This window comes from Cydia fagiglandana, chromosome 11, assembly GCF_963556715.1.
Source record: "Cydia fagiglandana chromosome 11, ilCydFagi1.1, whole genome shotgun sequence".
In the NCBI taxonomy this organism is placed as follows: Eukaryota; Metazoa; Arthropoda; class Insecta; order Lepidoptera; family Tortricidae; genus Cydia; species Cydia fagiglandana.
The window spans coordinates 16600000-16615181 of NC_085942.1; the positions used below are offsets into that span (position 1 = coordinate 16600000).

Genomic DNA, 15182 nt, shown 5'->3' on the forward strand with positions numbered 1-15182 from the left:
TTGGTGTAGAGTATCACACGTCGTCATCTACAATTTTCGAAGTATAATATAATAAGATTTTAATATATGTATTTTAGCGGATCAAACTTTTTGTGACTAAAAATTATTCATCATGTTGATATAAAATTAGTTCAACATTTATTCAAACTAATTATAGGTAGGGCGTATGCTAGCTGGTGCGGTTGCACGGAATGGGTGAGCGGGTTAGCGAAAAATAATATGAGTGTTGCTAACTGGCGCGGACGCGTGCGACGGATTTTATTTACTCATAAAGGTAGCACAATTCTGTTAAAATTCTCCAGATAATAAATAAAATAAAATAAATAAATAAGATAAATAAAAATAATAAGGAGGAGCGTTACCTCCCGCAACAGGCTTTAAAGCTTAAAAGGAGGTTCCAATAATTATTGTGAAAGTAAATAAACATTTTAATTTTTATTTTATTTTATTAGTTTTTCTCTTTATTTATTTATCGTCTTAGGTTAGGTATTTTTATAATATGAATATAAAAGTAAAATATAAAAACACTTACAAAACAATAAAAATACATATAAACACATTATAAAAAACCTAACCTAGGGTGCCGCCAGCAGCGGGGCAAGGCCCAAGCTACCGGTGGTCAGGGCTGCAGAGAGAGGAACCGACGTACTATCCGCGCCGTGTCCAAGTTAGTTTTTTATTATTATTTTGCTTGTATCTAAATTTTAGCTTGTATGTAAATTCAATTTACACCCACATCCGCGTGCAACCGCCCAACAACTGCACCCGCCCGCGCGACGCGGACGCTCTTAGAAGAAATACTAGCTTCTCTGAAAGGTCATAAAAAAACCAAGAAATATGTAGTTGATACTCCCATTTACATCCCTCCAATGGACGTGGGCGGTTTGACGAAGTATGTAGTGAGCGTTCCTTTGCCCTTCACAAATGTGGGCCCGCGGCACTCACACGAGTATCCTGCGTTCATGAGAACCCTGGAACAACATTTCAGATTAATTTTAATAAAAAGCGCCTGGAAGTATTGTGGAGCAAAGTTTGTTTTAAAGGAAAAAATCATGTTGCTTCAGGCGTTTATAAGTCGATCCATGTATTTGTAAAACGACATTCAGGACAGACAGACAAAAAACTTATTGAGCTTGTTTTTCTTTAGTAAGTACATATAAATAAATACCTTTGATAGACAAACTTTGAGAGTAACATGGCAATAGATTCGCTTGACGACGTTCAGTCAAACTTTAGAAAGGATTTATTTTAGATAGGGTTTTCTTTTATTCTCTTATAGTCAGATTATAGTCATTTATAGCTGTGACCCCATCTCATATTTTCTCCGTTCGTCCCTATGGACACACTCGGTGATGAAACACTATCATCGACTTGACGAGATCTGCACATTCATCATGATTGGTTCTTTATGTGATAGTCAGCAACCGAACAGACGAGCCGCCTGAAAGGAAGCGGTCACCGTCGCCCATGGACATAAGCAACATCGGAGCCACTTAACCGATTCGTTGCGTGTTCCATTTTCGAAAACTTTTGGCTGTGGCGCGGAACAATCATTTCATGACACGGCAGCCGTGCCATGCGCCATATAAATGATGACGCTCCTCCCGTGTCATACGTCACACGTAAAAAACATTGATGACACGGCAGGCGTATCATCAGCCCTGAATCGGTTGCGTTGCCGACGCTTGAGAACCCTGAATACCCGCGGGTGTTTTTGTGACCGGTACTTACTTAGCGGTGTCCTCTGTGACCTGTATGCGTCCCATGACGCCAGTGGAGTCCATCCTTGAAGCCACGTTGACGGTGTTACCCCAGATGTCGTACTGCGGCTTCTGCGCGCCCACCACGCCGGCAATCACCGGCCCGTGGTTTAATCCTGTATAACACAAAAGATAAAATAGTTATTTAGACATAGACATAGACATAAAAAAACTTTATTTAACATCACAAACATCACATTAATGGTACATTTGAACATAAAATCTTAAAAACTTCTAAAACAAAATTAAATTTATGCGAACGTATAAACAAAACAGCGTAATGTTAAAAAGGGGCTCGACTCAGCATGATGTTGCAGTAAAATTAACTGCAAAAAGAGGAAAACATATGTACCTACTGTAAAAATATATGTTGTGAGCTCTGTTCTGATACCATCTCGGGTAGAGATCATCGACGACCATATCCTGTATATCGTCCAAATCGGCCAACTCCATACAAAGGCCAAAAATGTTTTGCTCTAAAACATTTTTGCTTCTACGTTTTTTTTCCTATGATTAAAAATCAAAGAAATATACGCTCGTAGACGGAATAGTCCCTATGACGGAATTAGCCAAATTGACCTTACTCGTAATTAAGATACCAAACTAGTTTATGTACAGTCAGCAGAAGAAGTTGCTAAGCGGGCGAGGTGTTCAAAATTACCTGGACACGCTCTTATTCTCTTAATAATAAAGTCATGTCAAGATCATTTTGAACACCTCGCCCGCTTAGCAACTTCTGCTGCTGACTGTACATTGTACAACATTGTTTATTGAAAATTTTATATTAAAGGAAAAAATGGAAAAATTACGCTTCCGGCAAAAAATTTGGAAAAAAAATATTAGGAAATTTGGAATATCGCTCGCAGATACGCCTGTTTAAAAAATTGATTGTTTATTGAAATATATGACTCACCTATCCTAAGCCTGAACCGCTGAAATGATTCTCGGTTGATCTGGTCCAAGATTGTCATTAGAGCGAAAGCAAACTCTATTAGGATCGCCACTGTGTGCTCTTCCTTTCCTTTTGCGTCCTGAAAAAATAATATTTTTTGTTTTTAATAGGGAGTATTACTGCAATGTTCTGCCACCAGAGTGCAGCACTAGCACCCATCGAAAACCATAGAGTAACTTAAATACAAACTGTGCCTTAAACTGTTTTTTAATAAGTTTTCAGACAATGAAATGTGACATTGATACATCAAGGTGGTTTTTTTACAAAGGGTCTAACGGGAAACGCGATAATCGAAACTCAGTTATCTGTCTCTTTATCGCACGAATATGCAAGAGCGGTAGAGAGGTTAGATAACAAAATTCTGGTTTACGATAGACCCTGAGATTGTGAGTAATTGTGGTAGTGGCGCCCCCAGCACAGAGTTTCGCTTAATATTCTCTATTGACATACTACGTTATATGTAAGAGTCTACTTACTTGTAGTGGGCCTAAGATGGACGCACTTTTACTAATTTGTATGTCATCGTGGTCGTAAAAGCGAAAGTATAGGGTGCTTTAGAAATCTAAATCTGCTTATACTTCGTTTTCTTCTTAATCTTCGTAATCTGGATATGTCTTTTTATTGAAAAACACTTTTAAAAAACGAAACCAAAAGAATGTAAGTGATCATATAATAAATATCATCATCATTTCAGCCTATATACGTCCCTCTGCTGAGCACAGGCCTCCTCTCATGCGCGATAATAAATATATTATGCTGTTGTAATTGTTACATATTTGCTAGGATTTATTTTTCAAAAGTGTTTTTCAATAAAAAGACACGACAAGATCGTTTATGCTTTTTCTAATGCAAGATTAAACGTGGTATATTCGAGTTAAATTAGACAAGTTTAGTGATACTGTGTATTAACACAGACAATTTTATACATTTTTTATGGTTTTTCTTACCGTTTGATCCTCTTTTCCTGGCCTCAGTCCTGAAGCAATCATGTACGTGCTTCCGATTGTCTTGATCTTTTCTATCCCGCTGAACTTCGGCTTCAATAATAGCTGCAAAATGTTAACAACACATGTTTACTATCTACTTATAAATTAATAGAAACGCAAATCATTGATAGCATAATAAATAAAAAAATATTATATAGGTACCTCTCTAATAGATATATTAATGCAACACGGTAACTAAAATTGAATTTGAAAAAGAAAAACTAATTAATTTTTTTCTGGATTACTAAGACCCGAGTATTCGTTACCAATTCTATCACTAAGTATTACGTTTAAATAATTTCTTCAAAAACTCGTCTGGACGCCCCAGGTATCGCTGGAGAGACGAAGTGCAGAAAGACCTTAGCGAACTCAGCGCCGTCGACTGGACAGAAACGGCTTTGGGCAGAGTAGCATGGCGGTCTTTGGTGTCGGAGGCCAAGATCAAGTTCAGGTCGTTGCGCCACAGCAGTAAGTATTCATGGAGGCAGAGGAGACAACCGCCCACGTCATTATCGAATGCCCGGCGGTGGCAGAACACCGCGCACAACACCTCGGCTCACCGCGCGGGTCTCTCCCAGAAGTCGTCGGCAACGTCAAGGGTCTGCTAGGCTTCTTGGTAGAGTTGAGTTGGCTTGGCAAGAATAGTGCCGCCAACCCACCACGCAAAATAGGCGCAATAATATGACGTCGAGTTGCCGAAACCAATCTCGCGAGAACCTATAACCTATAAGTAAAGTAGGTATTCAAAAACTCGCCTAACCTTATCAAAGTCGCAGATAATCTCATTGAGTAACCGCAGGCACTCGAGCCCCTGCTTGTTGACGTCTGTCTCGTCGTAGAACTCCTTGTAGTTCGGGATGGACGCAAACATGACCGCGATGCTTGAGTAGCGCTCGTGGTATAGGTCCTCCTGCAATTATTATGGATTGAAAATATAATATGATATAGAAAATCTCCTTCGCTAGAGTTTTTTATCGTTAACGAATTGTCAGCGCGAAAACGTACCACAAAGCTAGATATGGTGTCATTTTTGACAAACCAAACTACGATTTCCAAAATCACTATTCCTGCTCGTAAAATGAACAAAACATTTGATCAAACGCGAGCACGAAAAAGCATTAAGCACATTCGTTTTTGCGATAGAAAAGAACAACGATGTGTCTAGGTGCAGCTGTGAATTTGGTTCGGAACAATGAAAACACCTAATTACACTCAGTTTTGAAATTGTATTCCCAAATCTATATCTTACTGACCTCGGAAGCCACAGACGTCAAGAAGTGCTGCGCCACGTGGGCCGGCAATATATTCTCCAGCAGAATCTTATTGATTCCCCGCATCGTCTCCACCTCCTCCTGTTCAAACTTGAGCTTGTCCTTCCAGAGGAAGTCGGTCCTGGAGGTGAACTCGATCTGACGGTCTAGGATGTGGAGTAGCGCGGCTACGAATACTAGCACGAGGCCCGCTTTGGTTGCGTATGGGAGCATGGAGAATCTGCAAATAGAAGTAGTTTGAGATTATTTCAACAATTTAATTGATAAGTATAAATTGAAACAAGATGGGCAGCCAATGGAACAAAGATCATTGAATAATTTTACTGTTTAGACTCACTAGTGAGTCGTGAGTAGTGAGTAGTGGCGAGTAGTAGTGAGTGTTAGTATGTCTCACAACAGCTTAAATTCGATGATTGGAACAAAGATCATACAATGTTGTTACACTAAACGTTAGCACTGATTGACTATTAGCACGTTTATCTTTTCGCGAATTACAATGTAATATTTTGGTTTTAAGAGAAGAGAGTGAAGAGATAACAGACAGACAGACAGACAGCGTTACTTTCGCATTTATAATATTAGTAGGGACAGTCGTCCATAAATTCAATAGGTAGGTACCTATATTTTTTTCTTAATACCTGAGCTAAATTTGTTTTTATTATTCCGTCGACAAAATGGGTTTATTAATTGTTTTTAACTTACTCATCTGTCTCCTCGCTAAGCTGCAGCGGGTTGTGGTAGAAAAGCTCCGAGGAGGCGAACAGCGCGATATGCGCGGTGAGCACGCAGCACATCACTATCAACTTCAGGACAAACCCCACGCGGAGGAACACGGAGATTGAGGCCAGGGTTAGCACCGAGCTGTAGAGATAGCTCTGGAATGTAGATTAAATATACTTTAGTATGTTTACAGATTTGTGTCATCCACACTTCTTAATGTGTAGCTCAGGAACGAAACAAGTGATATAGTCTATTCGAACTTTAAGATACGTCAGCTAATATATCTTGAAACGATATGGATTAGATATGTCAGTGTCAAATGTGACGTTTCCTCAAAGAAAAATGTCACTTTTGACACTGACACATCTAATCCATATCGTTTCAAGATCTATTAGCTGACGTATCTTAAAGTTCGAATAGGACAGATACTGAGCAGTGAGCGAAAAAGACGCTAAAAATGACTATGACGATAGCAATGGTTCCAATGATGCTATTGTTTTCATAAATCATTTATTTACAAACAAGATATATACAGCTTTAGTCTTGGCCACTCATAATCAATAACTATTGCAATTTATTGTACAATCAGCAACACTCCTAACTGTACAAGTACATCGGTTACTTTATTACAATAGGCATAAGGTCCACCGAAGTACAGTTAACAGTGTGGGCGACGATACGCTACATTTAATAAGGACATTCTATACGGATACTTACTCCTAAGTGTTATGTATGTAGGTAGTTGGAGCAAGGGTTTTGACAGTTGTCATTAAATGATCGGAGTTCACTGACATTACTAGGGTACGGCATTTCCAAGATCGGTTTTATTTTAACTCCGCTACATAATCCTTTACTGCCTGACCTTTGCCCTGACGACATTGGCGGAAGCGAAAACGTTCTGCCAACACAGAACTTAGGCTTAGACTTGGATGACAATAATGACTATCTTTTATACATTTATCGTCGGGTGACAAGCAAGGCACTAAGTACCACCACAAGTACATAGCCATAATGAACCATATTAGTACTAAAGGAAGGTCGGTTTTTGTTTAAATTTTCTTTAGTAATTAGTGACTTTTGCTTGTCACCTGACGATATTTCCATGATAAACTTACCGGCGCTTCTTCTAACTCGAAGTGGCGCACTCTGTCTGCCTTTACATCGCTAGTATAGTTGGTGTCGTTCTGTATCCTCTGCCACCTCAGTAATTCGGACTGGTCATCTATGTCTGACGGCTGAAACTAATAAATAAATATATAAAATTTCAAAAAAAAATAACTTTCGAAGTTAGACGCAAATACAAAATTTGGAGAGTAATCTTTTTAAGACTCGGACTTTTTGTTTTTCTTATTGTAATTCGGATTTGACTCTGGCTGTTCACACAGTGATTAACCTTTTATAGTCTTCTTCTTCCTCGCATTATCCCGGCATTTTGCCACGGCTCATGAGAGCCTGGGGTCCGCTTGACAACTAATCCCATGATTTGACGTAGGCACTAGTTTTTACGAAAGCGACTGCCATCTGACCTTCCAACCCAGAGGGTAAACTAGGCCATATTGGGATTAGTCCGGTTTCCTCACGATGTTTTTCTTCACCGAAAAGCGACTGGTAAATATCAAATGATATTTCGTACATAAGTTCCGAAAAACCCATTGGTACGAGCCGGGGTTTGAACCCTCGACCTCCAGATTGCAAGTCGCACACTCTCACCGCTAGGCCACCAGCGCTTCAATTCAATTCTTCAGTGATTAACCTTTTATAGTGTGTGATGGTAAAAATCGTGGCTTCGATTCAAACCTCCGTTGTCCTGAACAGAGCTGACAAAATTTTTCTCGAAAAAAATGCAAAGTGATGACTGAAAATTTTATCAGGATCCATAAGGATAAGAATGATAATTATCATACACAGAAAGTACAGCGACAAGAAGTTGATTCTTATACTGGGTGTGGCCTGTAATATGAGCAAAAAATTTAACTGTAAGCTGTACTCCTCATACTGACCAACATTTCTTCAGCAACTTTTAAAAATAACTTGTTGTTTGATTTTTAATACACTTTAAAATTTATTCTAAGACGCAATGTATTGCGATTTTTGCTATATTTAAGGCGTGACAAGCAACGTCAGTCACAATGATATGGCGTGGCGATGGCGTCCATTGAAGGTAATATTTATTTTGTATGAAACATAGGGACTCTAAATACTTCATAATTTTTAAAAGTTGTTGAACAAAAGTGTCATCGTTTGAGGAGTACAATCTATGTTTTAATTATTTGCTCATGTTACAGGCCACACCCGGTATTATATGTGTAACATATATTGAAATTACATATTTGATGTCCTTCTGTTAACTTCTGGATCAATGTTGAAAGCTCTATATGAAATTATTATTCATAGATAGGCACTTACTATGTTAATGACGGCACAAGCGCTTATCAGTAAAACTGACACCAGAAACATCGTAATTCTGATGTATCTATTGTTCGTCACCACCTGAAATGTATAAAAATACCGATTTATTTCAAAACTAACACTGAGATGAACTAAAATAAAATAGAAATTTTTATACTTACCAGGAAATAGACAATTTTACTGCAACTAGATTATGTACACAAAAAGGCTGACTATTAAGTAAAAGTATAATATATTTTCAAGATATAATGATTAATCATCGCGTGAATATTATCTTAGGCAGATAATTGAAGATAATATATGATCAATAAACATACACTTACATCAAGTCTAGCACGTCGAATAGACATGCGGCGCGATTCGAACTTTAAGATATCGCGTCGTTAGACATTCACTAGATATGAAATAGTAAAGATATGTGACGTTCCACGGAAAAAGGTACCTTATGGCGGCTGGCGCTTACGCTTATTATTAACGCCGCGCCGCTCCAATATTCAGTCGGGGCAATGGTACCTTTGCCGTGGAACGTCACATATCTTTACTATATCTTATCTAGTGCATCTCTATTTCATTTCCCGAATCGCGCCGTATGTCATGACAAGAACCAATGATATCTAAAAATGCTAACATAAATAGAACCCCACCTGTCCAGGTTTTGTGCAGTTGTCAGCATACAGGTCATCAGCAGCGGGAATGTCAGACAGCGGCCGTCGAGGGAACGTTCCGTCGTACCACGATAGGTACACGAACACCATGAGGGTGAACAGCGTCGGTCCGAATGATGCGTACAGGACGATGCCCCTGGAAATATAGAAATTGTGTTCGCTCGTACATGTACACTCGCTATCAGATATATCAGTGGCTAAGGTTCTCAAAATTACATGTTGATGCACTATAACGTTTTCGTTCTCAGCCGCTTCGATTTTCCTACAAAAACATTGACTAAAACTTTATGGAATATAAATGAGTTTTTTCTCTCGGAAAACCCCCTCCCCGAATACAATATCCCGCTCGAAACGTCAGAGGTAGGTAACTTTTAAGTTTATTGATACGCGATTAAGTCCCGTTTTAGTTGTTTTTCATGTTTAATACATAAGTTGATCTTTGACCTTACATAAAATTTATGTACTGGTAAGATCAACTTATTTAATAACGCCCTGTCACCATTAAACAAAACAATCAAATGATTTGCAAGAATATTGATTAAAATGAATTTTCTCCGTCATAACTTCCGTAGAACATCAGACTTCATAATCACTATAAATGAAGCGTTAGCTTTAAAAGACCTTTTAAATAAAGTCTAAATAAATCTCATTAAAGTAAAGTGTTCGCGGCTGCAGTTAATTTCTATCGCAGTTAATTTGCTGCTAATTAAGATTTACTGGCGGTCCGTGATTTGCTGTTAGAGTTTGTAAGATTTAACTTAAGCTATGTGAAAATTGCAAGCTTAATTAGTGCAACATAGCGTGTAGAAATCATCATCATCACTAACCTTTACGTCTCACTGTTAGGCATAAGGGATTGGAGGAACTTACGGCCCGGTCGCGACTTTGCGCGACCGGCTGTGGCGGCAACCTTAAAAAAACAACCTTCAAGAACGATTGACTAGGGATCAACTCAATCGAGTAAACGATAAAATGAGATGAACTGAAAAGTCTGTGTCTAATCAGTCAGAAAAGAACATTTAGCGTCCAACGATTTTATGATCGCTTAAATCCGATGAATTGCTCATCTACGGGATAACGTTGGCCCCGTATCACCGACTTTTACTTCCAGACTAAAACATTCAGCCTTTTATAATCCTAAGCTTTTAATAGAAACCAAAGATAATCTTCCAAGATAACAATCCTCACTGAAAATTAAAATGAAGATCTAGACTTGAATGTTTTATCAGTTCCATAACTTTTCTAATAAAATGAAAGATGGCTTCCAATATGTCTTAATAAATCTAGAATTCGAAGATCGAGACGAATATATGGTGCGCTGGATGATAAAAGTTAATCGAATCCTAAAGCATAAAGATGAAACTGCTGTAGATGATGATGTGATGTGATGTGCTGCTGTGTGTGTGTATGGGGTTCTTCAAAAAAGGAGTGTACAGGTTTTTAAAAGGTCGGCAACGCGCATGTATAGTTCGTAAATTCGTAACTGAGCCCGGCGGCTAATCCTATTGTCTAGTTATTGTTAAGTAAAACCGCACGTGCTACTTACCTGCAAAAAAGGGTCATCCTTATTCTATTTGGCACCTGAGCGCAGGCTAGTCCAACGCTCAAAAAACCAGTGTAGTTGCGCTCTCCGATAACGCGCCTTTGTTACGCATCTCGATGACACATTTTAGACTGGTTCTGTAGCGTTCGAAGTACGCAGGTTTTTATGCAGGTGGTGATGGCACGTGGCACGAGCGGTTTTACTTAACAATAGACAATAGGATTAGCTCGGGCTCAGTTACGAACCTACGAACTATAACACCTCTGGAGTTGCAGGCGTCCATAGGCTACGGTGACTGCTTACCATCAGGCGGGCCGTATGCTTATTTGCCACCGATGTGGTATAAAAAAAAGATATTTCATTAATGCATTGCTGCTCACAAATTTATATATTGTGCACTGTGCAGGACATAATATATTAAACTAACTTTAGCAATTAAAACTTAAATCGCTTTAACGTAACATTAACTTTAAACATACTTACTCGTACTTTAGTGTTAAGGTTTTAGGTTTAATGACGCTTTACCTTAGATTTTATCTATGTAAAATATTTGCATAAATTACTGTTTTCTGGTCAAATGTAACTGGTTCATGTGAACCAGTGATGTCATGTGAATGGATGTCTATTGCGACCGAAAATAAACTCCTAAACCTGCACGTCTTCAAAAAATTCGCGGTTGTACGGGACAACGGTAGAATTTCGTGGAATGCTCCTAACAAGTTCGTTTTATAAGAGCACACTCGCACGCATAGAAGTTCCGCACCCACTGCTACTCGCTGATCGCCGCTGTCGGACCCTGTATTATGAGGTATATTATAAAATGACACTCACCTTTGCACGGTGAGAATTTGGATCACAGCTAGCAACAGGATGAGAAGTTCAGCGCAAGTTGTGAAGTGGTCATGCTGTTGGTTGGTGGATGGAGCTTGGAGCACAGACTACAAAGCTTAGAGTAAATGAGGTAAAGAGTAACTTCTAAAATGTTATATGACGGCCTCACCGAAACACAGTGATTATTTGGATCTGTGATCCAGCTAGCAACTGGAGCGCAGCGCAAGCCACGGTATATTTGAAGTAGGTACCTACTCATATCTGAACTAGATAGGGAAGCGGTTCATATCTTCCGATATGTACTTCTAAAATGATTATACCTTGGCACAGTGAGTACTTGGATCACAGCTAACAACAGGAACAGTAGCGCAGCGCAAGCCACGTTATATTTGAAGTGCTGGTCTGGTTGATTGCGGTACTGACGCTCCTGGCTGCCACGGGTGAACCATAGTGTGACGCGGTTCATGTCTTCTGAGGTACTGCTGAAATGTTAAAATAGTATCGTTAGCTCTAAGTTCTTGTGCATAGAGTACTACAAATCTACATTGACGTGATGTCCGAGATTAGCAATCTGAATTGCGTTTGGCTTAGTGCCGGTGATTTTCCATCATAAAACATTATTGGCTAATATGGTTTAACACATTCACTGCCAGTGGAAGCTACATGCTAGGAGCGTCTCTAAGACGCGACATTTTTTATGGCGAAAAGCGCCTACGGACTGAGACCCCGCCTAGCGAGTAATGAGTGCTTGTACTATTGTATGTGTATAATACTCCTACACCACAAATATTATTAGGTAATATAAAAAAAAATATTCTTGTAGTCTTGTAAGTATCGATGGTCAAAAGCAAAATCATTCCCTAGTAGTTAAATAAATGCAAAATATTACAAATTCTAATTACTTATGGTATGGTATAGGATACTAACCTGCAATCGCAGCACGTTGTCCTTTGAGGCAATAAATTATGTTCTATCATGGCAAGGCTCTGAAAAATACAAAGATCATACTAATAATAAAAATAACACACACAATAATAATGTGTTCTACATGACATCAAATCTCTCCAAACGGCCTCTACGTGTTGGATCCATATCCCCACGCACGCCTTATAAATGACCGGGCTCGAAAGACCCGAGAGTTTTAAAACGGAGATAAAAATAAAACATCATATGTAAATATTTTTACAAATAAATGTTATCTCGGTACACTTACAGAAATCCCTATATTTTTAGCAAGAGTAGAATCGGTGATGTTGGCGAAGGGTTTATCGGCGCCCCAGCATTCCACGTATTTTGTCATTTTACTAGAAGGTCTAGATCTACTAGGGACACCAGGAATAGCTGGAAAATAATATAATAAGCCAATATTAGCAATTAGCCCTAAAACAAATAAAATATCTAAAGAAGAGTGAGACAAAGATCAGTACGTTATGCATTCATATAATATCAAACGATTGGTTGTCACTGAATACCAATTTTTTAATGGAAATGTCGCATCGTGCTTTTAAATCTAAATGTTTAATCTAAACTAAACTAAAGACAGTAATCTTAAATATGATAAAGATACATGAACAAACACAACAGATGCAAATAATGGGATGGAAGTGTCCCAAGACTAACATTGAGATGATGATTCCGTCGAAATAGTTGTTGAAGTACTTAACATTCTAGAGAATACACATGGCGGTAGAGAGTCCAACTCAATATCAAAAGTCAGTTCTAATCCAGTAGTATTCTCTAAAGAAAAATAAAATAGAGTTAACATAAATGCTGAGTGTAGTTTGCTTATCTTCAGAATTATTGCTTTTTTTACGCCACAGTGATTCTGTTTACTTTCAATAAACTGCTAAAAATCTATAGTGTTTCTTAAGTTATATTAACATTGGTTTAGTGGAATAACCCTTCTTTGAACTAAATCACCATCACGTCATCTAACCTTAACCAGTTATCAATAGTTACTTTTAAAATACATAATAATATATAACTAAGACTATTATTTTCGATATTTTTTCTTTACCTGTTCCCATAATAGGACTTATTGCTCCTATAATAGATCCGCTCCGGCTCTTAGGTTTAGTACTGGCTGGTACCACTCCATTGCCTAAACCTTCTCCTGGACTCGTTGCTTGGCTATCAAACGCTACTGTTTTAGCGCCTTCTACTTTCACTGATGCTCTTCTGCTAAGGTCTGTAAAATTTTACAGATTAATTAATATATCATAACATAACAAATCATCGTTTATGTTAAATGCATGAAGAATAGCAGGTCCTGACATTGTGATCCTAATCAAGTGAAGTCATCGGGAAGAAAGCTCAGTTAACTGTGATGGCTATTTTAATTGTGTGCTATCTTACCACCAGGCACTCCCACAGTCATCCTCATAGACTCTGTTCTAAGCACTTTCGGAACGATATCTTCAAAGCTGTTCGTCGACTGCACGGGTCTGATGTTGTCGCGCGGCTAAGTCAGTGAAATGTCGTTGTAGATGGATGAAACGATTCTGGCTTTGTCGTCTACTGTACCTGACGTATTAATTTTACTGATATCTTACCACCGGGCGCTCCCACAGTCGTCCTCATAGACTCTGTCCGGAGCACTTTAGGAACGACATCTTCAAAGCTGTTCGTCGACGGCACAGGACTGATGTTGTCGCGGGGCTTGGTCGGTGAAATGTCATTGTAGATGGAAGACACGATGCTGGCCTTGCGGTCCACTGTGCAGACGGATAGACGACCGTTCTCGGATATGCCTGATGGTTTCTGGAACGTAAATTGAAATTCAAAAGATGTGATTATATCGATCGACCTGTAGGTTGATCGATAGATATGTAGGGCCATCTGTGTAAGATGTCCCTTAATATTTATTTATTTAAATGTAAGCTCTTTCTCTGGGAAAAATCTAGACAATAGGTATTATGTTCGACAAAGACCTTCACTGGAGCTTTAAGTAGGTCCTCCAATATTGTTCCATTGTTGTATTGAAAATATCATTAAACCGAAAAGATATAGTACTTAAATCGTATTAATTTAAAATTATGTTTCTCTTCAATTTCCAATCTTCATTCTATAAACTACTACAGAAAATAGTTTCATTTCCATAGCAGCTTTGCCAAATGGCAATCGGCGGCGAGTCCGAGCACTCGCAAAAGCACAAGATCAAAACGCTAATCAAACCATTATTATGATAACTACAAACTACGAATATATAATTGTGCACCTAAAACTACATATTTTACTAACTTTCAGAAAGCACACTAAACTATACACGTAGAACGAGTAAATTTTCCGATCAAGTCACGCAGCCAAACAAGATACTTCGAAACTCCCCTCGTAAACCCTTCCGACTAGACACAATTAAGACGAACCGCGATGGGCGCTTTGATCTCGAATTAGGGCTGGGTTATCTGACGCAGTTCAGTGTTGGGACGATAAGTAGATCACCCTGTGAGATACGGTACGGTATCAAATAAGGTTAGTTCATTGGGTTTAGTGTTTATACTGTTGGGTAGATTCGTAGTATTGACTTAGGCTGTGTCGCAGTAATCATGCTTATATTACTAGTAATAGAACCTTCAAGTACATATATTTTTTTTTACTGTATAGAAGGTAGGTTTAACCAATGTCTTTTACCACAAATTTTATAAACTCTGAATGATGCATAATTTTATTTTGACCTCTTTATGTAACCGATAATGTGTCGTGTAAATATGTAAACTATATCGACCCCTTCAAACGTATCATTGGTAGTTTAACATTTTTACATATTTTAGTACATTTGATTTTCACGGTATTTACCCTTACAATAACCAAACATATACACAGATTTAATAGAAAATAAGCCAATATTCTTATCCCATCATTGCGTTGTATGTGTACGACCACAAAGTAACCACTTTACGTCAATCTACTCCAATATCCCGAAGCGGTCAATCTCCATCTAAATCGAGCGACAGTACACACTGGACAGGTAAACATATTCGGAGGACAATAGTGTCGGAAATTGGCAATATTCGTGACCACTGGCGTGTTGCATGACTGGGCACCA

General features: G+C 38.5%; 1 protein-coding gene across 1 annotated transcript in view; it reads right to left on the reverse strand.

The window, feature by feature from the left end:
- Positions 1 to 821: 821 nt before the first annotated feature.
- The window catches only part of LOC134669100 (adenylate cyclase type 2-like), a 128380-nt gene continuing 114019 nt past the window's right edge, over positions 822 to 15182 (reverse strand). Inside the window, exons 6-21 of the mRNA XM_063526635.1 lie at positions 13690 to 13897; positions 13155 to 13325; positions 12758 to 12874; positions 12351 to 12478; positions 12065 to 12123; positions 11458 to 11619; positions 8743 to 8899; positions 8096 to 8179; positions 6805 to 6930; positions 5672 to 5844; positions 4952 to 5189; positions 4459 to 4608; positions 3660 to 3761; positions 2674 to 2791; positions 1732 to 1876; positions 822 to 971 (exon numbers count right to left, since the gene is read on the reverse strand). Coding sequence (XP_063382705.1) covers positions 857 to 971; positions 1732 to 1876; positions 2674 to 2791; positions 3660 to 3761; positions 4459 to 4608; positions 4952 to 5189; positions 5672 to 5844; positions 6805 to 6930; positions 8096 to 8179; positions 8743 to 8899; positions 11458 to 11619; positions 12065 to 12123; positions 12351 to 12478; positions 12758 to 12874; positions 13155 to 13325; positions 13690 to 13897 — 2253 coding nt within the window. The 3' untranslated portion in view covers positions 822 to 856. The remainder of the gene's footprint in view (positions 972 to 1731; positions 1877 to 2673; positions 2792 to 3659; positions 3762 to 4458; positions 4609 to 4951; positions 5190 to 5671; positions 5845 to 6804; positions 6931 to 8095; positions 8180 to 8742; positions 8900 to 11457; positions 11620 to 12064; positions 12124 to 12350; positions 12479 to 12757; positions 12875 to 13154; positions 13326 to 13689; positions 13898 to 15182) is intronic.